We start from the raw sequence: 27,350 nt of genomic DNA on the forward strand, positions 1-27,350 counted from the left end.
GGATGAAAGAGACAGCCTTCGGAAAGGCTGCAATTTGTAGGCTATTCAAAGTTGACAGCTTTGTAAAGGCAGTAATTTGTAGGCTGTTCAAAGTTGACAACTGTCACCACATAACTAAATGTATGTGCATCCTAGTGGTCAAATTTCACTGTGACTGGACTTAGAAACATCACAATAGTTAACAAGCAATAAGCTAATGAATAAGAGAAACAGTAAAATAAAAAGACAGTCTTCAGGGTAAAAATTGTAGTGTTCTCAGGTGTGTTCCGTACTTCACTTACCTTTCTGTGTCCTTTAATTCTAACTCAGTCCTATTCTGGAATGGTCAATAGGCATTTTCTATAAAATTCACCACAAGTGTAATTCTCACAGACTATTCCTCTGCCCCAATCAGCCTCATACATAGATGGCTCAAACTTAATCTCACTCTCTAATGAGCTCTCTCTTACCTAACTTACCACTCCAGAATCTTCCACATGTAGCATGGTAACTGGTAGGAAATATAATTGACTCTGTTATTCAGAAATGTTAACTTATGCAGGGTAGGGTATCCTACCTTTTAAGAAAGAATCTAAGTCTGATTCCTTGGCTTTTATAATATAATTCAATTTTATTATGTGTTCATCTGTATCTAAAGCAGCTAGATTTCCCTTTAATCAGTCACTCGCAGTATCTTTATTCCAGGCTTTCTCCAGAGGGAAAGAGCTATCCCAGAAACTTTACTAAAGCCTAAAACTTTCAAAGGAGAGAGGTTATGGAACAGATTAGATGATACTCGTTTATTCTTTCATCCATTCATTCAATAAATATTACTGAGCGTTTGGTATATGCCAGGCATTGGATATACTACAGTGAGCAAGGCAGACGAGGCCTTGGTCCTGCCTCCCAGAGCTTACAGTCTTGATGTTGTGTATTTCTTTTGACTTTGAACTGTACAAACAGAAAGTAATCTTAGGGAGCTAATATTATGGAATGACTAAAATGTGAGCTTTTGAGTCAGATGGCGATGAGTTTGAATTTTGATTTTTAAATTTCTGGTTATATGATCTTAGGTAAGTGCTTTAACTACTTTGAGCCTCAGTTTCTTCATCTATAAAATGGTATCTCTATTATATCCTTGTTAAGAGAATTAAATACGTGTAAAGTGCTTTAGCACAACACTTGGCATGATGTATTTAAGGTTAGTTGTTTTATTCTTATAACTTACTTGCACCTGATAACAGATAAAATAGTATTGTGAAATAAATGCTAAAAATATGGATTCAAAAAAAAAAAACATACACACACACATACTCTCAGGTCTGGGTACACTTGGGATTTAGAAAGATTTTGCCGAGATCGTATTTGAAGGAAAAGTCTGGAAGTGGGTGAAGGTATTGAAGAATAAATCTGGGAGGATTCTTAGGATGTTATACGCTGGTCTCTCTCATAGATGCTGAGCTTCTGGAGCCAGAGACTGTGTCTCCCTCAGTCTAGTAATCCTACCATGGGGCTTGTGGTAGGAGTCAAGCCTGTCTTTCTTGAGTGAATAACTAAAGACTTTGAGGGCATCTACTAGAACCATCTCACCACCATGGGTTGTTGGAACCTGTCTAGGCTTAGGTTTCTTGCACCTGACCACTGTGGCTTCATGAGCCCCTCCCTAACCTGAATCCATGAATGTGGTAGATGCAGAGCCTTCCAGATGGAGAGGGCAAGGCAAGGTGCTATAGCATGTTTCTCCTGTGAATGCTCAAGCCATGTGTTACGAGGGGCGTTTGGCTATTCTGCTAGGATCCTGGGCAGTTTCTTGGGAATGTTTCCTCAACTGTGGGAATCCCTACCTGAATGTCTGCTTCCTAAGTGCTCTACCTCAGCATATTCCTGCCCCTTCCTGGCCTCAGACTCTGAACAGTCACCTTGCTCAGAATCAGACATCCCTTAAAACCTCTACATTTGAATTCTCCTCTCAAATGCCTTGCTGATCCTTGGTTGACTAAGGAATGTTTTTCTGTGTTTGAGTTTATCTGTTTTGTTTTTTAAACAGGTTCTTTAATTGAACAGCTAACTGCAGAAAAATATGAGTGCATGGTGTGCTGTGAATTGGTTCGTGTCACAGCCCCAGTGTGGAGTTGTCAGAGCTGTTACCATGTGTTTCATTTGAACTGCATAAAGAAATGGGCAAGGTCTCCAGCGTCTCAAGCAGGTCAGTCATTTCTCTTTTCTGAGTAGTTATTCTCACCCATTTGATATGTTCAGGTTTTAAACTTAGCTTTAAAAATACTACTTAATTCCTCTTGAGTGTTTTATCTGCAGGGAGAGTATGTTGCCCTGATCACATATTTTGGATGACCATTATTAAGCTATAAATCTTAAACCAGCTAAGCATAACAAATTAAAATATGCTTAGGGTACAACAAAATCAGTCACTTTTACTGAAAATGGTAGCTTTTATCCAAGTAGCAACTATAAAGAACGATTTTTTTTTAATTGGGGTATAGTTGATGTACAATATTATGTCAGTTTTGGGTGTACAACATAGTGATTCACCATTTTTAAAGGTTATATTCCATTTATAGTTATTATAAAATATTAGCTGTATTCCCTGTGTTGTACTATACATCCTTGTAGCTTATTCATTAGAAAACATTTCTTGTATAGTTTGCTTTAGAAAATTTATAGAAAACAATGTTTAATTTACCCTTAGGATTTTGAAGTTGCTTTGCCTTTAACAGATCTTCTCCATAGTATTTTGTGGGCTTTTCCCAAAGTACACTAGTATTTAGGGATAATGCAAATGTTATTAAAAATATGCTTTCTGAATTTTGGCTCTTCTAATTTAAGACATTTGAGTTTTCCTGCATGTACTCAAGTATTTTATCCTACTTTTTTTTTCAAACCAAGATTCAGATGTTTACTTTGATACTAAAAATAATAGAACACTGTCCCACAAAATGAAATGTTAATTTTATGAAGTGATGGAGGTGTTAACTAAGACTATGGTAATAATCATATTGTAATACATAAATGTATCAAATCAACATGTGCACCTTAAACTTACACAATGTTATATGTTAATTATATCTCAATTTTTAAAAATGGAATGAAATGGATACCCACTGTATTCGCGATATCTGAGGTCCTTATAAATATAAGCCTAAATGCAATATTTAAGCAAAGAATTCAGTATTGTGAATTTGTTTCTTAAATGTCTGATATCCTTAACATGGAAATTACTACTACTGCTTCAATATTATGGCTTTCCATAGATTTAAAAATTCTTAAATTACATGTGCTTTTGTAAGGAAATTATTTTGATTTCCTCTCAATTTTTCTTGACAGATGGCCAGAGTGGTTGGAGGTGCCCTGCATGTCAGAATGTTTCTGCACATGTTCCTAATAACTATACTTGTTTCTGTGGTGAGTTTTTTTGCATACACTGGAGTCTCTTCCACTTTGCTTATTGTACCTCAGTTCCCAGCCCAGGAGAGGCGGTGTGCTGGGCATGTTTTAGAAGTCACTAATAAGACTTCAGAGCTACAGGAGTTTGTAAGACATCACATGCGTGTAGTCTGTCACACAGCTAGAGTCACAGGCCTTTGTGTTCTTGGCAGACTGTTCTGGAGATGGGCCTTCTCATCATGCCCACCAGGTCTCCTTGATCTTAGTTTAGATCAGAGAGCTGACCAGATGGCAGAGGTGGGTACAAACATGAGCTTCTTCTCATCTCTAACGGTAACAGCTTTGAAATTCTGGATTTGAGCAACATGAGTAAAGAGTATTGGTGAAGCGTACTTTATTTTAATCCAAGAAATCAGTCATTGTTCTTTATAATAAAGAGAGATTTTCTGTAAACCAGCATTGCAAACTATCCTTGTGCCCTCCCTCTTTATGGAATACTTCTTCCTGGTTTTGAATAGCTGAGTTCTTCCATGTGTTAGGAAAAAAAACTTTTCATGATCTACATGCTCATATCTGTTGCTAACCTATTTCCTGCGTGTCTTTTTTTTTTTTTTTTCCTCTTTCCTGCCTGTCTTTTAATGGGTAACCTTTACCATCTGGCTGTCGATTTTTCAGATTTTATTTCTTAACCATTTGTCTCCCTCCTTGAACCATTGCATTTTTATTTCTGTCCTCATTACCTCACTGAAACTTATTCAGAAATCATCAATGACCCTTTCCTGACCAAATCCAGGGCTGATTTATAAATTCTTAACCTTTTTGTCCACACAGCAGCCCTTAATGCTTTTGACCATTCACTTCTTGAAATGACTAGCTCTTTTCTGTTTCTTTTCTACCTGCTCTCCTTATTTTTCTAACTAATTTGCTCATATTTCTCCTTTCCTGTTACTTAACTGCCAGCTTTCACCAAGAGTCAGTCACTGACCATCAACACTTCTAGACTCAATCACTTTGTGAACTCAACTATCTACAGTGTTCTTCCCCTTCTTTTCTTTAAATCTCATCCACTGTGTCATTTAAGATCTGACCCCAACCGTCCACTTCCAAAGGAAGCTTCCCCTTTCTTATCTCCTCTCCCACTTTGGCCACTCTTATCCAGAATCTGTTGGTCCTGTATGTTCTGTTGCCAAAATCTGAGCCTTAGTAGATACTGAATTAGTATTAGCTGAAGGAATGAATATTCTTGAATGTACTACTGGAAAGGCAGCATGAAACTGGATGCAAGAGATCAATCGAAAATTGGACAAATAAGACCAATACCCAGGCTTAATTACCTTATTTTTAAAGGATTTTTAAACATGAAGCATCATAATGAAATTTAAAATCTGTTAAAGCCTTCACTGACAAATTGGATATGAGACCCTAAGAAGGCAGAAGAATGTGGGGATGAAGGTCACGATGATCTGAGTGAGGTGGAATGGTGTGGGAAGGCAAATAATGGCCTGATTTTACCTGAGGACTTTGCCCCACTCTGCTCTTCAAGGAGACCATTGGTCGGGAATTCCCTGGCAGTCCAGTGGTTACAACTCTGTGCTTTCACTGCCAAGGGCCTGGGTTCAATCCCTGGTTGGGGAACTAAGATCCCACATTCTGCAAGCCATGCAATGCAGCCGAATAAAAAAAGGAGACCATTGGTTTAATATACTTTATTGAGAAATTATTAATGTAACAGGTACCATGAAGAAACAGAGAAGAATGAGACTATTTACTGACTTCCCAGAGCTTACAGTCTAAAATTTAAGACACAGTTAACTTGCTGTTCTACTACAAAGTCTGTGGGAGATCTTTGGGGTGAGTTTGACTTCTGGCTGGAGGATTAAGAGCCTCCCTGAAGGAGGTAGAATTGAACCAGGCTTGAAAACTAGGTTTAACACCAGGAAGGCTTAGGATCTGCTGGGAGAAGAGGAAGTCATCCAGTTATGGAGCCCAGGATCTATGAAGATAGAGGAGTGCGAGATGACTGGAAAGGTAGAGCTGACTTCTTCATGCCAGGCCTAGATATTGGGACTTCATTTGTCAGGTGGTGGGAAGCCACACTGAAGGCCTCAGTGTGTGTGTTTTTTTTTTCTTATTTTTGGCCGTGCCGAGGCATGTGGGATCTTAGTTCCCCAACCAGGGATCAAACCTGGGCCCCTTCCAGTGGAAATGCAGAGTCCTAACCACTGGACTGCCAGGGAATTCCCTGATTCTTTATGAAGATTAGTCTGGTGGCAGTGAGTAGAGTATTTTGGGACCTAAACAGTTTGAGGACTTAGAGTAACCCAGATGAAGAATAGTAAAAGTCTGCAATGAGTTTTAGAGTGGGACAGAAAGGAAGGGATATAAGATTTCAAAGGTAAACAGGAATTAACAGCAGTGGGAAAGGAAGGAACCCAAATGTGCCTCCAAAGTTTCATGCTTTTGGAAATGGTGATACCAAGAACAGAAAAGGGCAGGGCAAGTGAACCAGGTTTGGTGGGGACAATGAGTTCAGTTGGAGTTAAAGTGTTGAGTTGGAGGAGTAAGACGTCCAGTGGAAGACGTTCTCCAGGGAGTTAGGAATGTTTGAAGAAAGATCAGGAATTAGGGGCGATAGTCACAGGTGAGAGCAATAGATGAGATTCTAGTAGGTGAAAGGGTAATGGGTGAAAAGGAGTCTAATGCAGAACCCTGGCAGATGAAGGGAAAAAAACATCATTGAGAGTCAGGGAAAAGAGGTTGGGCCATTGAGAGACGGTAGGAGAAAACCTGGGCACCATATTGGAGCAAGAAAGCACAGAGGCAGGGGAGCTTTTCTGATAGTCTAGAGATGAGGTTCTGGCCAGTAGAGAGGGACAGCAGGAGTAGAGGGGGAGGTGAGGTGTGAGATACACTATGTAGGAAAATTGACAAGATTTGGTGACTAAATAGAATATAGAAAGAAAAAGAAACTAGGATTTCTCTAGTTTTTGAGTTTGTGTGACTCTGACAGTGATGGTGTCACTAACAGATAGGGAACCCTGGAGAGGGTGGGATCTAAGAGGGAAGATGCTAACTTTGACTGTAGATACATAGGCAATTTGAAGTGACTGTGAAACCCCAAGCCCAGATGTTCAGCAGACGGTTGGACATGTAGGATTGAAACTGAGGATTCAGGGCAATGCAGAAAATGTAGATTTGGGACTCATCAGCCTTTAGATGTATTGAACCGCACAGCATGAATAAGATTTCTGAAAGAGACAGACAAGAGAGAAAAGCAGAGGCCAAGGGCTGGGAACAGGCTTCATTTAGGGTGTAAATTGCCCAAGTGAGGATGAATAGCTCAAGGGCAAGGAGGAGTCCCGTGCCTCGGTTTTACTCATCCTGCCCCTGCACTAAGTTCATGGAATAGGCTTACTAAAATTTGTGGAGTGACATTGATTATAAAATTATAACCTTAGAGGGAACTTTCCTCAACATAATAAAGGCCATATATGGCAAACCCACAGCCAGCATCATCCTTAGTGGTGAAAAACTGAAACCATTTCCACTAAGATCAGGAAAAAGACAAGGTTGCCCACTCTCACCACTATTATTCAACATAGTTTTGGAAGTTTTAGCTACAGCAATCAGAGAGGAAAAAGAAATAAAAGGAATCCAAATCAGAAAAGAAGAAGTAAAGCTGTCACTGTTTGCAGATGACATGATACTATACATAGAGAATCCTAAAGATGCTACCAGAAAACTGCTAGAGCTAATCAATGAATTTGGTAAAGTAGCAGGATACAAAATTAATGCACAGAAATCTCTTGCATTCCTATACACTAATGATGAAAAATCTGAAAGTGAAATTAAGAAAACACTCCTGTTTACCATTGCAACAAAAAGAATAAAATATCTAGGAATAAACATACCTAAGGAGACAAAAGACCTGTATGCAGAAAATTATAAGACACTGATGAAAGACATTAAAGATGATACAGATAGATGGAGAGATATACCATGTTCTTGGATTGGAAGAATGAACATTGTGAAAATGACTCTACTACTGAAAGCAATCTACAGAGTCAATGCAATCCCTATCAAACTACCACTGGCGTTTTTCACAGAACTAGAACAAAAAATGTCACAATTTGTATGGAAACACAAAAGACCCCGAATAGCCAAAGCAATCTTGAGAAAGAAAAACGGAGCTGGAGGAACCAGGCTCCCTGACTTCAGACTATACTACAAAGCTACAGTAATCAAGACAATGGTACTGGCACAAAAACAGAAATATAGATCAGTAGAACAGGATAGAAAGCCCAGAGATAAACCCATGCACATATGGTCACCTTATCTTTGATAAAGGAGGCAAGAATATACAGTGGAGAAAAGACAGCCTCTTCGATAAGTGCTGCTGGGAAAACTGGACAGGTACATGTAAAAGTATGAAATTAGAACACTCCATAACACCATACACAAAAATAAACTCAAAGTGGATTAAAGACCTAGATGTAAGGCCAGACACTATCAAACTCTTAGAGGAAAACATAGGCAGAACACTCTATGACATAAATCACAGCAAGATTCTTTTTGACCCACCTCCTAGAGAAATGGAAATAAAAACAAAAATAAACAATGGGACCTAATGAAACTTAAAAGCTTTTGCACAGCAAAGGAAAACAAACAAGACGAAAAGACAACCCTCAGAATGGGAGAAAATATTTGCAAATGAAGCAACTGACAAAGGATTAATCTCCAAAATTTACAAGCAGCTCACGCAGCTCAATATCAAAAAAACAAACAACCCAATCCAAAAATGGGCAGAAGACCTAAATAGACATTTCTCCAGAGAAGTTATACAGATTGCCAACAAACACATGAAAGAATGCTCAACATCGTTAATCATTAGAGAAATGCAAATCAAAACTACAATGAGATATCATCTCACACCAGTCAGAATGGCCATCATCAAAAAACCTACAAACAATAAATGCTGGAGAGGGTGTGGAGAAAAGGGAACCCTCTTGCACTGTTGGTGGGAATGTAAATTGATACAGCCACTATGGAGAACAGTATGGAGGTTCCTTAAAAAACTAAAAATAGAACTACCATATGACCCAGCAATCCCACTAGTGGGCATATACCCTGAGAAAACCATAATTCAAAAAGCGTCATGTACCAAAATGTTCATTGCAGCTCTATTTACAACAGCCAGGACATGGAAGCAACCTAAGTGTCCATCATCGGATGAGTGGATAAAGAAGATGTAGCACATAGATACAATGGAATATTACTCAGCCATAAAAAGAAACGAAATTGAGTTAATTGTAGTGAGGTGGATGGAGTTAGAGTCTGTCATATAGAGTGAAGTAAGTCAGAAAGAGAAAAACAAATACCATATGCTAACACATATATATGGAATCTAAGAAAAAAAAATGGTCATGAAGAACCTAGGGGCAAGACAAGGGGAATAAAGACACAGACCTACTAGAGAATGGACTTGAGGATATGGGGAGGGGGAAGGGTAAGCTGTGACAAAGTGAGAGAGTGGCATGGACATATGTACACTACCAAACGTAAAATAGGTAGCTAGTGGGAAACAGCCGCATAGCACAGGGAGATCAGCTTGGTGCTTTGTGACCACCTAGAGGGGTGGGATGGAGAGGGTGGGAGGGAGGGAGATGCAAGAGGGAAGAGATACGGGAACATATGTATATGTATAACTGATACACTTTGTTATAAAGCAGAAACTAACACACCATTGTAAAGCAGTTATACTCCAATAAAGATGTTAAAAATTATAACCCTTTTATGCCTATATTTTAATTTTAGAATCGGTGAGTTCCTCCTATACTGGGGGACTTATGTCCTTTCCATTTCTTACTGCCTCTCCCCTCCCCCCATTGCTGTCTTCCCTTATTCCCTCTTTCTGATCCTTACAGTAGATATTCCCATATCAATTCAAAGACCCATTTACAGAAAGCTTATCTTGTAGGTTTTGTTTAAATCTTAGATTAAATGTGTCCATTAATCTAAGTGGCATTTTCATCAGTAAAAATGACTATTTGTCTTTTCCAGGTAATCCAGAATTTATCATACTCAGTGAAGCTTTTGATGAGTAGCATTACGTTCACCTTCTTATTTTAGGACAATGTGTTTATTGAACTAATGAACACCGTCCTGATGTTTCATGCTGTCTGGCTATATTGTATTATTTCATCAAAGTCTACGATGCAGTTGAAGTTTATACCATTGACTCTCCTATTTGATATGTTTTAGGCAAGGTAAAGAATCCTGAATGGAGCAGAAATGAAATTCCACATAGTTGTGGTGAGGTGTGTAGAAAGAAACAGCCTGGCCAGGACTGCCCACATTCCTGTAACCTGTAAGTTGGAACACTAGACTCCTGGGGATTCCTGGTGAACACGCTTTGCTTGTGGCTCTCAGTACACATATCTGGTTACCACGTAACAGGACTGGGTGAGGGACAGTGTGGTATCATTTACTGAGCACTTGCTTTGTGCCAGGTACTCTGCAAAAGCTGACTCGTTGAATCCTTACAGCAGCCCAGTGATGTACAGATATTTATCATCTCCATTTTACAGATGAGGAGAGAAATGCACAATAATAAACAGTTGATCAGTTACAAATAAATTTTTATGGGCTTTGGCTTCAGACAAAGGTTTAATTCCTGGGTTTGTCTCTTAACAGTTATGTGATGTTGGACAAATTACTTCTCTGAGCCTCAGTTTCTGGACCTGTAAGGTAATAATGATAGATCAAAAATAGTTTCAGAGTTCTATGAATATTAAATTAATTAACACACTAAAGAGACTTGGTACAGAGCCTCCTGGCACATGGTAAGTGGTCAAGAAATGGTAACCCTTGCTTTTATTACCCAAATCTAAGAGAAAACAGACATCAGAGTGTTATACTTGCTTCCACTGGTACCTCGCTTCTATTGTATGGAGCAGGGGTTGGATCAGAGGTCTTGTGATCAAGATGTAGGGATGGTGCTGGGGAATATCGTGGGGAGAGCTATTCAGACTGAGCTAAACAGCATGGTCTGCCATCTGCTGGACAATCAGCCCTTCCTCTTCCTTTGACTGCTTCCATAGGTCAGAACTCAGGGACTCATCTATTCCTTCCCTTAGTTGCCATTTTAGTAAATTCAGTAACAAGACATTAATCCTCCACGTGAATTATCTTTAGAAAGCCTTCAGCAGAAATGGGGCCCTGTCGTGACTGTCAGAGAACACCACTGTGATACAGATCAGGTGGTCAGTCATTTAAGGAACACTTTAAAACACCAGTGCCTAGTCTCTGCCTCAGAGCAATTGAATCAGAATCTCCTGGGGTGGGTCTAAGCATTGTAGTTTTTTTCCAGGTGATTCTAATATGTAGGCAGTGTTCTGAACCACTGCTTTGAAGGTTATGAGACCCTGGGGTTAAGTCCAGGCCTCAGGGATATTTGAAATAACCTGGAATCATCCACACTTGACCAGCAGTTTGTCTATCAGTCCAAAGTTATTTAAGGGCTTCCCTGGTGGCACAGTGGTTAAGAATCCGCCTGCCAATGCAGGGGACATGGGTTCGAGCCCTGGTCTGGGAAGATCCCACATGCCGTGGAGCAGCTAAGCCCATGTGCCACAACTACTGAGCCTGCCCTCTAGAGCCTGTGAGCCACGACTACTGAGCCTGCCCTCTAGAGCCTGTGAGCCACAACTACTGAGCCTGCCCTCTAGAGCCTGTGAGCCACAACTACTGAGCCTGTGTGCCACAACTACTGAAGCCCGTGCACTTAGAGCCTGTGCTCTGCAAGAGAAGCCACCTCAATGAGAAGCCCACGCACCACAGTGAAGAGTAGCCCCCGCTCATGGCAACTAGAGAAAGCCCACATGCAGCAACGAAGACCCAATGCAACCAAAAATAAATAAATAAAATAAATAAATTTATTAAAAAAAAATAAAGTTATTTAAATGTCTAGCCATGAAAATTATTTCACCTGAAAGGGTTGAGGTATATCATGTGAAATATAACTGTCGAATAATGATACTCATCCTTAAAGAAGCATGCTTAATCTTATGTCTCCTGTGGGTTCTGTCTGTCAAAATGGATCATCTTAGGAGACTGGGCACATGTTCCTGGATTGTTTTCAGTGTTTAAAGCTCATTTAAGAATTATTATAACTGATTTAGTAGTCACATAAAAAATCCAACCAGACCACTTTATAGGCACACCTGATTTTTATAGCAAATTCTGTTACCCACTTGATTAATTACACTTGGCTCTGATTGGCTATTTTTTAAAATTTATTTATTTTATTTTATTAGTTTTGGCTGCGTTGGGTCTTCATTGCTGCGTGCGGGCTTTCTCTAGTTGCGGAGAGTGGTTGCTATTCTTCATTGCGGTGCGCGGGCTTCTCATTGCTGTGGCTTGTCTTTGTTGCAGAGCACAGGCTCTAGGCGTGCAGGCTTCAGTAGTTGTGGCACATGGGCTCAGTAGTTGCGGCTCGCCAGCTCTAGAGTGCAGGCTCAGTAGTTGTGGCGCACGGGCTTAGTTGCTCCGCGGCATGTGAGATCTTCCTGGACCAGGGCTCAAACCCGTGTCCTCTGCATTTGCAGGCGGGTTCTTAACCACTGCGCCACCAGGGAAGTCCCCTCTGATTGGCTTTTAATTCCCAAAGGATTGTGATTTGCCATCACATAGGTGTCCCCCCTGCCCCTCCCCAAAGTTCCCAAAATATTTTAAGTAGTGATATTTCTGTACAGGTGTGTAATTTACCAGGGGTGTCTGCTTTGAAGAGGGCAGTATTTATTTGAATTGGAATTTATTTCCATTTTGTTCATTTTTTCTTTGGTCTCTTTATAGCATAGCTCCTATAAAAAGCATACTATTCAGAGGCCTAATTCTGACCCATAGCAAAAATTAGGCACGGTTTTTTTCCATGCGTCCCTTTCCCCTGTGTTACTTACCAACATGCCTCCCCTCACCCCAAGCAACCTTCTTTTCAATGTTCCCATTGTTAGCCTATCACCTGGTTATCACTTTACCAGCTGATGAGAAAATGTCTGTACTTCTCATGGATCTAGCAGATTTAAGCTCTGTTACTTTGTTCAGGTTCTGATCCTCTAAAGGACCCCATTGGCCATCCTGAGTGGCAGACTCTTTTTATCCCTACTCACTGTACTAAGTGGGCCAAGACCATATTTAGAAATGTTATCTTTGACTATCAGGCCCAAATAAAACCAGTAATTTGACTTGGGCTTTACTTTTCTCGTTACATATTCTAAGATGATACTGCTATCGATTCTTTCTATATAAAAACATTGTTGGTATCTTTGTTTAAATAGTTTAATCAACTTTAGACAAATACTAAAACATTTCGTAGGAAGTTTATTTGTTGCCATATTCATAGTAGGGCCCAGCTGGGGCAGCTTTGTTTAAGTTTGGATACATGGGTATGATTTATTTATTACAGCCTTTCTTTTTCAGCCTCTGCCATCCTGGACCTTGCCCACCCTGCCCTGCATTTATGACTAAACCATGTGAATGTGGACGGACCAGGTAAAGTTAGAATTGTACTCCGAAGAAGACTTCAGTTTCCACATTAATGGTTTATGTATGAATTTCTAAAATAAAAGATTAGTAGGTAGGTGCAAATAGTATTTATTTACTACCATTAATAAATGGTAGGTGTAAATAGTACTTTTCCGTAAATAGTAATTTCCTGTGCTGCCTTAATCCTGCAATCTTATAGGTGATTAAGAAGTTATAAAATAGTGAGATTACCCATTTCAGATGCAATGCCAAGGTGACAGGGACTTTTTTCTTAACCTCTCTAGTGGGTGAAAGAACCAGGAATTGAACCCAGGCCTGCTAAGGTCCAGGAGGCAAGGGCCACTTATCTGTGCCTAGCATAGTATCTGGTGTCTAGGTTTTCAGTGAATATTGTTGAATGAAAGAATAAGTAGCCCCAGAGCCCGCTCTCTTTTCTTTACAATGCAAGTTCTCCTGCTTTATCAGTGCAAGGATCACTGATAGCTGCGGAGGCCCAGTTAAGACCGCAAAATGATTTCTGAACTACAAGACGATATGGGATAGTGCAGATTTTCAGTGATAAGCATTTTTTAAATGTTTACTGAACTTACAAGGGTAGCAGTGTGGCCTTACAGAGAGTCACATGCAAGGGGCTATGGGTCAGAAAGCCCAGGTCAGATTTGGGCTCTGCCACTAACTAGTTGTTGACCTGGGCAAGTTGCTTCTTCTTGGTGAGCCTCATTTTTCTTATTGTATGGTAGAAATAATAGTGTCTTCCTCAAGGGGTTGATGTTAGCTGTGACGCTGAGCACTGGAAACTGATCATCTGTGTATGTAACAGTGACTTCTTAAAACAAAATATGTAGTTGAAGTGGGAGTAGGGGGATAGAATAAAACTTCTTGTGGGAGAGTAGACTCCAAGGTCTAAACCATTACCCTGGAAAGAAACCTGAAGATGATTGTCTAAGAGCAGCGGCCTCATATCCTTCTCTAGCGGACAAGTCGGCAAAATCAGGATGTTTATTAGAACAAAGCCAGAATGATCTCCCCATCCTGAATCAAAGTCACGTACAGCATGTTCTTAAGTATCATAACTGCCTAAAATGCCAGAGTGCCAGGTCCCAGGAGAGTGCCATTGTGCTTTCATTCCAAGAATGTTCATTACAACTACACCTCCCAACCTCCCTACCCACCTCTGTAAGATACTATGGGAGCTCCAGGCTCTTTCCCCTCCTGCATGCTGTTTCAACTCAGAGAAGAAATCACATTGTAACAAATACTTAGGCCCTCAGTTCCTCACTGGCCAGAAAATAGGGGAGAGAAAAAAGGCAGAATAGGAAATAAGGAAAGCAAAGGAGGAAAAAGAAGAAAGAGTGGAGAAGGGAAGAGGAATTGAGGAAATGATTGGAAGAGGGAAAGAGAAAAAGTAGGGGAAACTGGGCAAAGAGAAAAGGTTTAGTAGGTTTTGGGGGAAGGTTAGTTTAGCTGTCAAATAGGACCTCAATATCCAACATTAGACTAATGCTGTCTTTACATCTATTTTTACAGGCACACAGTTCGCTGTGGTCAGGCCATCTCAGTCCACTGTTCTAACCCTTGTGAGAATGTTTTGAATTGTGGTCGGCACCGCTGTGCTGAGCTGTGCCATGGGGGTCCATGCCAGCCTTGTCGGATCATATTAAACCAAGGTAAGTGGTGAGCACACCAGCCAGCAGTACTTGGGTACTTTTCTGGAACCTTATTCATGGTTGTCTTGCTGACATGGATTTGTCTCAAGCCTGTAGTCACAAAGACTCTATTAGGTTTGGTACCTTGGGTAGAGAGAACTGGAGATACATGAATGATTAGACGGTTTTTTGTTTTTGGGGGGTTTTTCTGCCACACCTTGCAGCATGTGGGATCTTAGTTCCCCTACCAGGGATCGAATCCACGCCCCCTGCAGTGGAAGCACAGAGTCTTTAACCACTGGACCTCCAGGGAACTCCCTAGATGGTTTTCATTATTTTGGTTGCATAATACCAGTATAGGTCATTGTCCTATAGAATTTGGACGGTAGATTTTTTTTAATGCTGTTTAAAAGTAACTGCTTGTGAAATTTTTTTGCAGTAATTACTTGAAAAAGACCCAGAAAGGCCAAAGTAATCTTGAAAAGGAACAGTTGAAAGACCTGATTTTAAGACTTACAAAGTTACAGTAATTGTGACATTGTGGTTATTGGTGTAAAGGTAGACTAGTAGATCAATGGAAGACAATAGAGTCCAGAAATAGACCTCAATATATACAGTCAGTTGATTTTCAACCAAGATATTAAGTTAATTCGGTAGAAAAAGGAGTCTTTTTACAAATGGTCCTAGAACAGCTGGATGTATATATGGGAAAAAAAAGTGACCCTCAACTCCTGTCTCACTCTTTACACAAAAATTAATACTACATGGGTCATGGGCTTAAATGTAAAACCCAGAAACATAGTTTCCAGACGAAACTATAAGAGAATATTTTCATGACTTTGGGATCAGGCAGAGACTTCATAGAGCAACAAAAATACTAACCATAAAAGAAAATAATTGATAAATTGAACTTTATCACATTAAGAAAATGAATTGATAAATCACAGATTGTATTCAGAATATTTAAAGTACTCCTACCAAAGAAAAAAGAAAAAGATAAAGTACTCCTACAAATCAACCAAAAAAAGACAAACAACTCACACAGTGAGCAAAAGACTTGAACAGCTACTTCACAAAAGAATATATGTTAATGGTCAATAAACACATGAAAGGTGCTTAACACCTTTAAACACTAGGAAAATGTAAATTAAAACCACAATAAGGGCAGAATAGTATAACCACTTTAGAAAACAGTCCAGGGGAGTTCCCTGGTGGCCTTATGGTTAGGATTCTGGGCTTTCACTGCCATGGCTCAGGTTAAATCCCTGGTCAGAGAATTGAGATCCCACAAGCCGTGTGGTGTGGCCAAAAAAGAAAAAGAAAAAGAAAACTGTCCAGTAGTTCCTTTAAAGGTTAAACATAGAATTACCGTGTGATCCAGCAGTTCAACTCCTTGGCATATACCCAAGAGAAATGAAAATATATGTCCATACAGAACTTGTGAATATATGTTCATAGCAGCATTTTTCGTAATAGTCAAAATGTGTGAGCAATACAGATTTCTATCAAATGATGAATGGAATAAATGTGATATGTCCATAAAAAGGAATATTATACAGCCACGAAAAGGAATGAAGTATTGATACATGCTCTGAAGTGAATGAACCTCCAAAACATTATACTAAGTGAAAGAAGTGAGTCTCAAAGGACCACATATTGTGTAGTTCCTCTGTTTTTATGACTGCCTCTAGTCTTCAGGGATCCTGAGCTGCTGTGTATTGGTTATATAGTTTTATTTTATTAGATTTTACTTTGGTGTGATGCTATTGACCTGTGCTTGCACTTACAATAAGAAATAACCCTATGAAATGTTTTGTGCTGTGCACTATAAGGATTTTATGTAGGGAATTGTGCCACATATTATTCAGTATTCTGTTTATGGATCCTCTTGGAAGAAAGTCTTGTCTGGTCTTAGTTCCAAGAAGTTGTGTTTCCTCAAAGACTATATCTTAGGAAGCTGGTATAACTGACCTAACGTTCGTCTTTATAGTGTGTACCTTTTAGCTGTGATTCATTCTCTATCCTTACCATTGTTTTTCTTTTTCTTTTCACATCTTTTAATTTACGTTCTCTAGATATATCTCATGTATCCTTATATGCTGCCTCAAATCCATTTTGAGATAAGGCAGGAGTTAAGTATATATTGGCAGTTTGGTTTTAGCAGTGTAGATTGTAGTGTGGGAGAGTCCCTTTGATTTGGACCATTTTTAGCTCGTGATACATATTGGGCTGAATCACACTTTTTTGTCAGATTTGTATGGATCCCAGTCTCTTCCTTTCTGTTTTTGTGTACATAGCTGATTTTTCAGACCCAGTTGAAGACTTTTTGTTTGTCCATATTAAATATCTAGCAAAGCATTTTGGCCATCAGTGTAGTTTATTTATCTTCTTGAATTGTAATTCTCCTAAGATCACTTTCAGCCTTATCTGGAGATTTAATAAGCATTCCTTCTGGGTCTTCATTCACGTGTTGGTAAAAATACTGAACAGGTTCAGGCTGGCAACAGAGACTTTCTGCAGACTGTCTTTGGTTCCTTAATACTCTTTAACCAGCAGTGACTCCACCCAACTCTTCTGTCATCAGCTCATATTTCTGTCTCTTGTGCCTAAGCATAGTAGAGTTTTTAGTGTTGTACTCAGATTATTTCCTGATTGATCAGGGGCTCTACTTTTGTTTTTATTGTCACAATTTTATTTTCTTTTCTTTCTTTTTTTTTTTTTGAGATCTACATGCTTAAACTTTTTTAATTAAAGTATAGTTGATTTACAATGTTGTGTTAATTTCTGCTGTACAGCAAAGTAACTCAGTTTTACATAATATATACATTCTTTTTCATATTTTCCATTATGGTTTATCCCAAGACATTGAATATAGTTCCCTGTGCTATATAGTAGGACCTTTTGTCCATCCATTCTATATGTAATAGTTTGCATCTACTAACCCCAAACTCCCAGTCCATCCCTCCCCCACCCCCCCTTTCTTGGCAACCACAAGTCTGTTCTCTATGTCTGTGAGTCTGTTTCTGTTTTATAGATAAATTCATTTGTGTCATATTTTATTTATTTTATTTTAATTTAATTTTATTTTATTTTATTTTATTTTTGGCGGCATTGGGTCTTCATTGCTACGTGTGGGCTTTCTCTAGTTGCGGCAAGTGGGGGCTACTCTTCGTTGCGGCGCTTGGGCTCTAGGCACGGGGGCTTCAGTAGTTGTGGCTCGCAGGCTCTAGAGCGCAGGCTCAGTAGTTGTGGCACGCAGGCTTAGTTGCTCCGCGGCATGTGGGATCTTCCCGGACAAGGGCTTGAACCCGTTTCTCCTGCATTGGCAGGTGGATTCTTAACCACTGCACCACCAGGGAAGCCCTGTGTCACATTTTAGATTCCACATATGAGTGATATCATATGGTATTTGTCTTTCTGTTTCTGATTTCACTTAGTATGATAATCTCTAGCTGCATCCACATTGCTGCAAATGACATTATTTTGTTCTTTTTTATGGCTGAGTAGTATTCCATTGTATATATGTGCCACATCTTTATCCATTCATCTGTGGATGGACATTTAGTTTGTTTCCATGTCTTAGCTATTTTGAATAGTGCTACTGTGAACATAGGGGGGCGTGTATCTTTTTGAATTATAGTTTTGTCCAGATATTTGCCCAGGAATGGGATTGCTGGATCATATGGTAATTCTATTTTTAGGTTTCTGAGGAACCTCCATACTGTTTTCCGTAGTGGCTGTACCAATTTACATTCCCACCAACAGTATAAGAGAGTTCCCTTTTCTCCACACCCTCTCCAGCATTTGTTACTTGCAGACTTTTTGCCTCGAGGTATTTTTTAGTTTGCTGTTTTTTAGTTTGCTTTTTGATTTCCTCGTTGACCCATTGGTTTTTTAGTAGCATGTTGTTTAGTCTTCATGTAATCGTTTTTTTTCTCATTTGTTTTCCCTTGGTTGATTTCTAGTTTCATGCCATTGTGGTCAGAGAAGATGCTTGAAATAGTTTCTATACTCTTAAATTTGTTGAGGTTTGTTTTGTGCCTTAGTATGTGGTCAATCCTAGAGAATGTTCCATGTGTACTTGAAAAGAATGTTATTGTCACAGTTTTCTGACCCTTGATTCTTTGGTTCACAGCTCTCTTATGTCTCTGAAAAAAAGCCTCTGTTCTATTTGAGCAGAAACTTAGCAAAGAAAAGCCTGCTTGCAGAAGCTCTCAGTTGCTAGGGTTTGTTTACCAATTTGTTGATTCCACCAATTATCTAAGTTGATGAAAATTAGTCCTTACCAGACTTTGTTACATACTAGTCAGAAACTTTTTTTTTTTTTTAGTTTGCTTTAGAAACTAACTCCTTAAATATAACACATACTTATTGCTGATCTCAAGAAATAAAGTAACCCATTATTTCTTCAACCCATAGAAAAATCTGTAGATATTAGACTGGGTTCTCTATGCAGTAAATGAAAGTCTTAAGTTATTTGAAACACTTTTTTTACTCATTGTCAGTACTCAAACATGATTACTTCAAATTTAACAATAGTAGAATACAAATTAATAAGGATTTTATATTGTGCCTATTTTTAAATTTCTTTTTAGCATCAGAGACTTTTTCCAACTATTTTATGTGAACCCCAGGATATGAAGTATTAAATCTATGCTGCTTGGTTGAAGTGAGGATGGAATCCAGTTATCTACTCCTCCGTAACTACCACCAGTTTAGCTTCCATCTCCTGCAACATCTCCGCAGGACCCCAGAAAGCCTCACAATCCATGGTTTTCAACCATGGCCTTATGGACCAGAGAGTAGTCTTTTACTTTAAAGGATTGCTTCACTTTAATGCTCATGTTGAGGTGTGCTGCAGGGGCACCATGAGATATGGACAGAATCTAATAAGGCCTTTTTAATTCTTTTCCTGTGGTGAAGCTCTTAAGTGGGGCTTAGAGCTGCTGTATAAGCCACATTTATTTCTGCATCAGGTCTAATCAACACTAGTGAATAGCATTTTGTGTTTTCTTATAGATTGTTTAGAATATTTTAAGCACCTGTACAGATTACTAATCTTTTGTTTCTGAAATTATGTCCTCAAGTATGCTACTGTGGCAGCACCTCCCGAGACGTGTTATGTGGAACAGACATAGGAAAGTCTGATGGATTTGGGGACTTTGGCTGCTTAAAGATATGTGGCAAGTAAGGTTTGATGTTTTTCTCAGTTAGAATAAAGCTGTATTTTATGCAACAATTATGTAATAGTCTGTTGTTTTTCTTAACAGGGACTTGAAATGTGGGAACCACACGTGTTCACAGGTGTGCCACCCTCAGCCCTGCCAGCCATGCCCACGTCTCCCCCAGCTGGTGCGCTGTTGCCCTTGTGGGCAAACCCCTCTCAGCCAATTGCTAGAACTTGGAAGTAGCGGTCGGAAAACATGCATGGATCCTGTCCCTTCATGTGGAAAAGTGTGCGGCAAGCCTCTGCCTTGTGGTTCCTTAGGTAATTAGTAGGCATAAAGTTGTCTTTAAAAATATGAATGTAAATATTGTCTTTAAAAATATGAATGTAAATATTTGGCAGCAATGGCTACTTAAACAAAATAGTACATAATTCCAGTTACAATATCAGAGGTTTTTCTAAATATTATGATCAAGTTTGTGTGGGTACTTTTTCTTTCCTCCTCAGATTATACTTCTGAAAACTCACATTTGCCCAAACGATCTCTCTTTCTAATTCGGGTATTTTATTGCCGACTCAGGACAGTTGTGGTTAGATACTATTTTGTGGGGGAGTGGGCATTGGGGTGTTTATGATTTCTCTTAGCAGCCTACACTAGTATGAATGCCAGGTATCGTTTTACTAATTTAGGGTTCAACAAGTGTTTAGAAGCATTTTCATATAATAGAAACATCTTAAAATAACTGGGTGAGGTGTTTAAGAACTGAAATTTTAAGTACACTTAAACTTCATTCATTTGAACCACTCAAGAAATGTCTTTCTCTACAGCTGGGTTTCCCATATAGCTGAGGATAGCACCTCCTGAGCATCATTTTGGAGGGACATTTTTCTAAAATTTACATTCCCTTCTTTCTTTAAACAGAGGATACTGAAGATAATTTCTTTCCCCTTATTTGACCCAGAGTCATCATTTCCCTGAACCTCAGTTATTGTATTATGCTGAATACACTGATTCCCTCTGGGCTTGCTGAGGTTTCTCAGGCGATTTCCCCATAGCAGTGTACAGTTTGAATTGTTTTATTTATTTGTTAAAGCTTTTGGTTGTTTATTTTCTTATGAATGCTTTCAGTATGCCTATGTGCCTGCCTTTAGTGACTCTCCCTTTCTTCTGAGTTGTGGCTTCTGATTACTTGGATATAGAAACCAGAAAACGTTTGTCGGGATTAGCTATAAAGTAATAGTCTGAGCTTCTGACAGAGACTTTTTGAGGCAGTCCTTGGGATATGGATGTGTACAGTTTTGCAGTGACTTGGCAACTTCTCTGCTGAGTGAGTGTTCAAAGGCTGTGTGTTTAGAAAAATGAAATTGGGCAAGTGAGTCTGAATAAGAGATGTGTTCCTATAACTAACTGTGATAAAGATAAAATCTTTAGGTTTGGTTTGCATTTTTCCAAAAAGAGAGATTTCACATTTCTTCCAAGTGCCAGTAGGAGCACCCTACCTAATTCCTTTTCTCAATCTGACTTTAAAATTATGTGTAGAGAAGAAATGCCCTCTTCTCATATTTTAATACATTTCAACCTCATCAGGAAAACCAGTTGTCTGTTGCTTCTCTGTGTCCCCTGTGAAAATGTATCTTCAGATAAGCCCTGTGAAATAGAGATCAGATGACTTCCAAATCAAGAAGGACGGTAAAGGTCTTCCCTTTTCAGAAAGCACATGGGTCAGTTTTGTAAGATTTTCATATATAATGACCAGAAATCCTATCCAGAGGCTAAGATAGCTTGTTGGCATTGACAGAAAGAGGAAATGTGAAATAGTTAATACAAAGGGACTTGAGCAAGAGGACAGTAACTGTCAGTATGAACAGACCTGGGGGTGGGACAAGACCAGCTCAAGGGACTCAAGAGTAACTGCTATACCTCAGCAGAGTTTTGATCATGGAACACTTTTAAGGAACTAAGGTGAGTTGGATTGAGAATCTCAAAGAAAAGCCCATGGCTAGTGGTAACAGTGGCTCTCATGTTTATTCAGACCTGGCTTATCTATAGAAAGCTTGTTAGGTCTTAGTATGTCACCCAGTAGGAAATTTCCGTCCTAGACACATAGCTTTAGTACAAAAGACTAGGTGGAGTTCTGCTTTCAGGATGGTAGCATGAGGAGCAAAACAAGCAAAGCTGGGGAAAACTATAAAAAAGCAACCATTTAAAGTCTCTGGAAATTGTCCTGTGGTCATACATCAAATGAAGAAATTTTTATTGAAGAAAATCTACTAAAACTGAGTAAGAACAGCAAGAGTGTGTGTCATTTGAATCACAACCTACTTTCTCCTTCCCCACCCCTTCCCAGCTCAGCTCAACAAAAGCTCCACTCAGGATTGGTGTGCCCAAGAAATTGGGGCTTCATCTACCCTCAGCTCCCAGTCAAGGGTTACTTGCTAGGAAGAGTGGACCACCAGCTTTTCTCACCACCCCCTCCCCCCAACCCCGCCAACTCCAAGTTGAAAAGGCTAAATTTCTGGTAAGCAGAGCTGACAGGTTGGGGACTCCCTTCCTCCGCACAGCCCACCCATAGATTGGAGGCTCTACTCTAGTCACAACAGGCAGGAGTACTGGGGCATCAGTCACCCTCACCCCAGCTCACTTGTAGGAGAGAGGTTTCACAGTGAGAGAAGAAAGCTAAGAAAACTAGAGGCTGCTATCTCACCCAGCACCCATAGTAGTGACTGAGTGACGGGGTGGGGGGAGAAGCAGTCCATAAGGAAAGAGTTCCAAAATATTCCCCAAAGGAACTGACTTTAATTTGAAAGAGAGTGTGGGGAAGTTCAGGCCTAAGGGCCCTTTAGAAAACAATAGCTCCTCTTAATTAAGAGCAACAGCTAAACTATAGGCCAACTGGTTCACCAGAGAGACCCAGGGAAGGAGATAACTAAGAGGAACCATCCTGGGGTCAGAACAAACCTCACAGATTTGCCTCAAAGACTACCTCTGCCCAAATTTTATTGGATCAGACTGCTGAGCAGTTTATGCCCCAGGACATTGTTGAAAATAATAGAGCAATCAGCCAGCAATTAGTGGAGCCTCAGGACTGAGTGTAATACCAAATGAGGTAGACAGCTTAACAGAGAGATCAGGGAAAGAGACAGTCAAAGAGAGCCCTGATAAAACCATTGTCATCCCAGGGTGACCATGCACATGCCCAAGGCTGTGCCATCTAAAGAACAACACCAATGGCTTTATACTATAATAGAAATAGACTTCACTAAAATAGCTTAGCCAAGTCACAAAACAAATAAACAAGTAGACAACAACAACAAAAAACAAGCTGTGGAAAGAGGAAGCAGTATCCAGAGTTGCCGCAAACAGTGTATTACCAAAAATGTTCAGTTTCCAACAAAAAACTACAAAGTATGCAAACAGAAAAAAAAACCCCACAGGTAACAGAAACTTTCTGTTTCAGTTTTCTGTGAGAGTGACCAATGTCAAATTTAACAGAGACTTCAAGGTAGCCGTTATGAATATATTCAAAGAACTAAAGGAAACCATGCCTGAAGAGGTAAAGGAAGGAAGGTGTAAAGGCAGTGTTTCATCAAATAGAGAATATCAGTAAAGAGAGAGAAATTTTTAAAAAGAACCAAATGGAAAATCTGGAGTTTTCCAGTAATTAAAATTTTAAATTCATTAAAGGGACTCAACAGTAAGTTTGAGCTGGCAGAAGAAAGGATCAATAAATGTGAAGATAGATCTATAGAGATTATATAATTCAAAGAACATAGTGAAAATGAAGTGAATAAAAGTGAACAGCACCTCAAGAGAAATGTGGGACACCTTTAAGCACACAAACATGTAATGGGAACACCAGGAGAGGAGAAAGGAGCAGACAAATATTCAAAGAAATAATGGTGGGAAACTTCAGATTTATTGAAAGACATTAATCTACACATCCAAGAAACTCAGCAAATTCCAGTAGGATAAATTCAAAGAGATCCACGCCTAGGCACATAGTAAAAATGCTGAAAGCCAAAGACAAGGAGAAAATCTTGAAAGCAGCAAGAGAAAAATGACACATTACATACTAGGGAACCACTGTAAGATTCACAGCTGACTCCTCATCAGAAGCAGTGGAGAACACTGCATCGCAACAGGAAGGCAGTGGGATGACCTATTCAGAGTGCTGAAAGAAAAAAATTACCAACCAAGAATCTTATGTCCAGGAAAAGTCTTTCAAAAAAGAGAAAAACAGAGTTCTCTGCTAGCAGATGTACTTTACAGTAAATACTAAAGGGAGGTCTTCAGGCTGATACCAAGTAAACCCACATGTAAATTTAAATCCACAAGAAAAAGCAAAGAGTAAAGGTAATTACATAATTATAAAAGAAAGTATAAGTGCATATTTCTTCTTCTTGCAACTGATTTAAAAAGTGATTGTATAAAATATGCATATAATTGTATTGTTAGGCCTACAGTATATAGAAATGTATCTGACAGTAACAGCACAAAGGAGGTCGGTGGGGTCAAAGTTGTACTGGAGTAAGGAAATGATACCAGATGGTAACTCAGATCTGTAGCAACAAATGAAGAAAACCAGTAATGGTAAATAAGATAAACATAAGTTATAAATGCATACTTGCTCTCCTTTCTTTTGTCAACTTCTTTAATAGGCATAACATAAAGCAATAATTTTAACATTGTACTGTTGAATTTGTAACACATATAAATGTAATATGTATAACAATAAAAGCACAAAAGAGAAGAGAAAATAGAGCTATATGGGTGTAAGACTTCTGTATCTCACTGGAGTTAGGTTGGTACAAATCTGAAGTAGATTCTAATAAGATGCATTTGATAAACCCTAGAGCAGCCATTAGGAAGATAACTCAAAACATAATGGAACATGCCATTACCAGGAAAAAATGTTACACTGGAAAATATTCACTTAATGCAAAAGAAAGCAATGAAGGAGAATTAAGTTAACAAAAAAGACATGAGATGTAAAGAAAACTAAAAGTAAAATGGCAGACATAAATCCAACTATATCAATACTAACATTACCGTCAGTGAATTAAACAAAAACCAGAGATTGTCAAAATGAATTTTTTAAAAAGATCCAACTATATGCCATCTTTGGGAAACAGACTTTAGAGTCAAAGGTACAGTTAGGCTGAAAGTAAAAGGATGGAACAAATACATCATGTAAACAGCAGCCGTTGAGAAAGACTATGGATGATCCCTGATGGGGTCCTTGAACCAGGACTTGTCCTAAAATCTAGCTTAGCAGAATGACTAGCAGGCCACCTATCACCAAACGCTCATAGAGCTTAGTGAGATTATGGATAATGGTTTCTGGTTACTTATGATCCCCAGGTGATTTTCGGAGTCAAGAGTACTTCAGCAAGTCACCCATGGCTACAATTTTAAGGAGATCCGAGTCTAACCTGGAGACTTGAGGTCTAAATAAAGAGTCAGAAGATCTGTTCCTTGACTTAGGCAGAGCATCTTGTGCTCCAGAGCATCTTGCTGTGACTAATGCTGGGGCCTGTCCTTGCTGGAAAAGGCTCAGCCTGCCAGGTGAAGGGAAGATAGGGGAAGAGGCATTGATAGCATCCTTCTTCCCTCAACTCTGGTGATGGAGTTGCAGGGAACAGAGGTGGAAGACCGTTGTGGCTAGTTAATTTGGGAGTCTGAAAATGAGTAGTTGCAATTTTCATTCCCAGCTCTTTTCATTTTTATTAAAGATTTCATTCATACTTGTGAAAAGCGCTGCCATGAAGGAGACTGTGGACCATGCTCTCGCACATCAGTTATTTCCTGCAGATGCTCTTTCAGAACAAAGGTAAATCCTACAGAATGCTAGAGTTGTTGCCACCAATGCCTTTTACTTATTTGTTTGTTTGTTTGTTTACTTATGGCTGCATTGGGTCTTCTTTGCTGTGTGCGGGCTTTCTCTAGTTGCAGCGAGCGGGGGCTACTCTTCACTGCGGTGCACGGGCTTCTCGTTGCAGTGGCTTCTCTTGTTGCAGAGCATGGGCTCTAGGCACGTAGGCTTCAGTAGTTGTGGCGAGCAGGCTCAGTAGTTGTGGCGAGCGGGCTCTAGAGCGCAGGCTCAGTAGCTGTGGCACACGGGCTTAGTTGCTCCACGGCATGCAGGATCTTCCCTGACCAGGGCTCGAACCTGTGTCCCCTGTATTGGCAGGTGGATTCTTAACCACTGCGCCACTGCCTTTTAAATTGGTGATTGTGGGAGGGAAGGAATCAAAAAAGCCTCAGGCTTATTTCTGTTAATACTGTGTATGATTCATCCAATCCAGCCAATGTATACCGATATCTACTATGGACCAGTTGTAGGATAGGTATGAAGGGGTATGGCACGCAAGCCTCAGAGGCCAATAATAGGCTTAGGGCACATATACAAGTAGCTTGACCAAATACAAGTGTGATAATGCTAGATGCCAGAAGAGAAGAACAATAGCACCGTTGCAAGCAGTTAGCTTACTAAATTAGAGGGAACACAGTCCACAAGGTCGCCCTCACTTCTGACACCCACTGCAGGAGTTCAGACAATTGCTGAATTAGAACAGTCCACATGACTGCCCTCACCTCTGATACCAACTGCAATCCAGTGGTCCCCAAGGCTACCCTCAAGATTTGATTATTCGCTAGAAGAACTCACAGAACTCATTGAAAACTGTTATACTCTTGATTACAATTTACTACAGGGAAAGGATACAGATTAAAATCAACCAAAGGAAGAAGCATGTAGGGCAGAATGCAAGAAAGTACCAAATACGAAGCTTCCAGTTGTCCTCTCCCCATGGAGTTGGAACAGCGTTACTTTCTCAGCACCAGTGTGTGATTGTATGCGTGGAGTATTGCCAACCAAGGAAGCTCACCCACCGGAGAGTGGGTGGTCAGTTTTTATTGGGGCTGCATCATGTAGGCATGGTTGACTGCCCATGTAGCTGATCTCAGCCTCCAGTCCCTCCAAAGTCTACTAACACTGTGTGACCCAAAGCCCATGCCCTAAATCACATCATTGGTCTTTCGATGTGGCCAGCCTGCACCCTAAATCATGTTAGACTCTCTGGTGACCCAAGGCTCCAGGGAAACAATGACACTCCCATTAGGCATGATATTCCAAGATTATCTCCCAGAAGCCAATGGCAAAGGCCAGACCTCTCTTCAGATAGTGTTAATTTTTCACTATACAACTGTTTTGTCAACCTCTGCTTTCTGCCTGGGACAAACTTCATTGGACTATGTATTATAAAAAGTCATCTTACCATTTTGGAATTAGTGCCCATTTCTATGTCTGTAACCAGAAGAGGCAAGAAGCTTTCCTCTGAAGTCTGTAGGTAATCCAACTTGGGGAACATACTGAATGTTGATCTGTCCTGCTCTCTGATGTACTTCTGGTCATTTCAGTGCATATCGGCACCTGTCCCAGCAGAACACAGGCCTGGGTAGAGACAGAATTCTGAGTAGTTGATTCTATTTGTTAAATACAGCCCAAGGTCTGGGTAGCAGCTGACTTGCAAATGATTCTGAGGATATTGTCCATAAATTGGGAGCTAGCTTAATAAGTAAGCTTCAGAATTAAAGAAAAAATTGTCAAAGT

At 39.7% G+C, this 27,350-nt stretch overlaps 1 protein-coding gene across 9 annotated transcripts in view; it reads left to right on the forward strand.

Annotated features, from left to right (window-relative positions):
• The window catches only part of NFX1 (nuclear transcription factor, X-box binding 1), a 79,595-nt gene that overhangs the window by 19,282 nt on the left and 32,963 nt on the right, over nt 1–27,350 (forward strand). For all 9 annotated transcript variants that reach the window (XR_014265341.1, XR_014265342.1, XR_014265343.1 and 6 more), the window contains 8 exons: nt 2,027–2,185; nt 3,322–3,399; nt 9,643–9,748; nt 12,859–12,930; nt 14,452–14,591; nt 19,658–19,757; nt 19,841–20,058; nt 25,471–25,568. Coding sequence is in view for 6 of the 9 variants with exons in the window: in XM_082467552.1 (XP_082323678.1) it covers nt 2,027–2,185; nt 3,322–3,399; nt 9,643–9,748; nt 12,859–12,930; nt 14,452–14,591; nt 19,658–19,757; nt 19,841–20,058; nt 25,471–25,568 (971 nt within the window). In the remaining 3 variants the exon portion in view is untranslated. The remainder of the gene's footprint in view (nt 1–2,026; nt 2,186–3,321; nt 3,400–9,642; nt 9,749–12,858; nt 12,931–14,451; nt 14,592–19,657; nt 19,758–19,840; nt 20,059–25,470; nt 25,569–27,350) is intronic.

Source organism: Balaenoptera physalus (genome assembly GCF_965194825.1).
Source record: "Balaenoptera physalus genome assembly, chromosome: 7".
Lineage (NCBI taxonomy): Eukaryota > Metazoa > Chordata > Mammalia > Artiodactyla > Balaenopteridae > Balaenoptera > Balaenoptera physalus.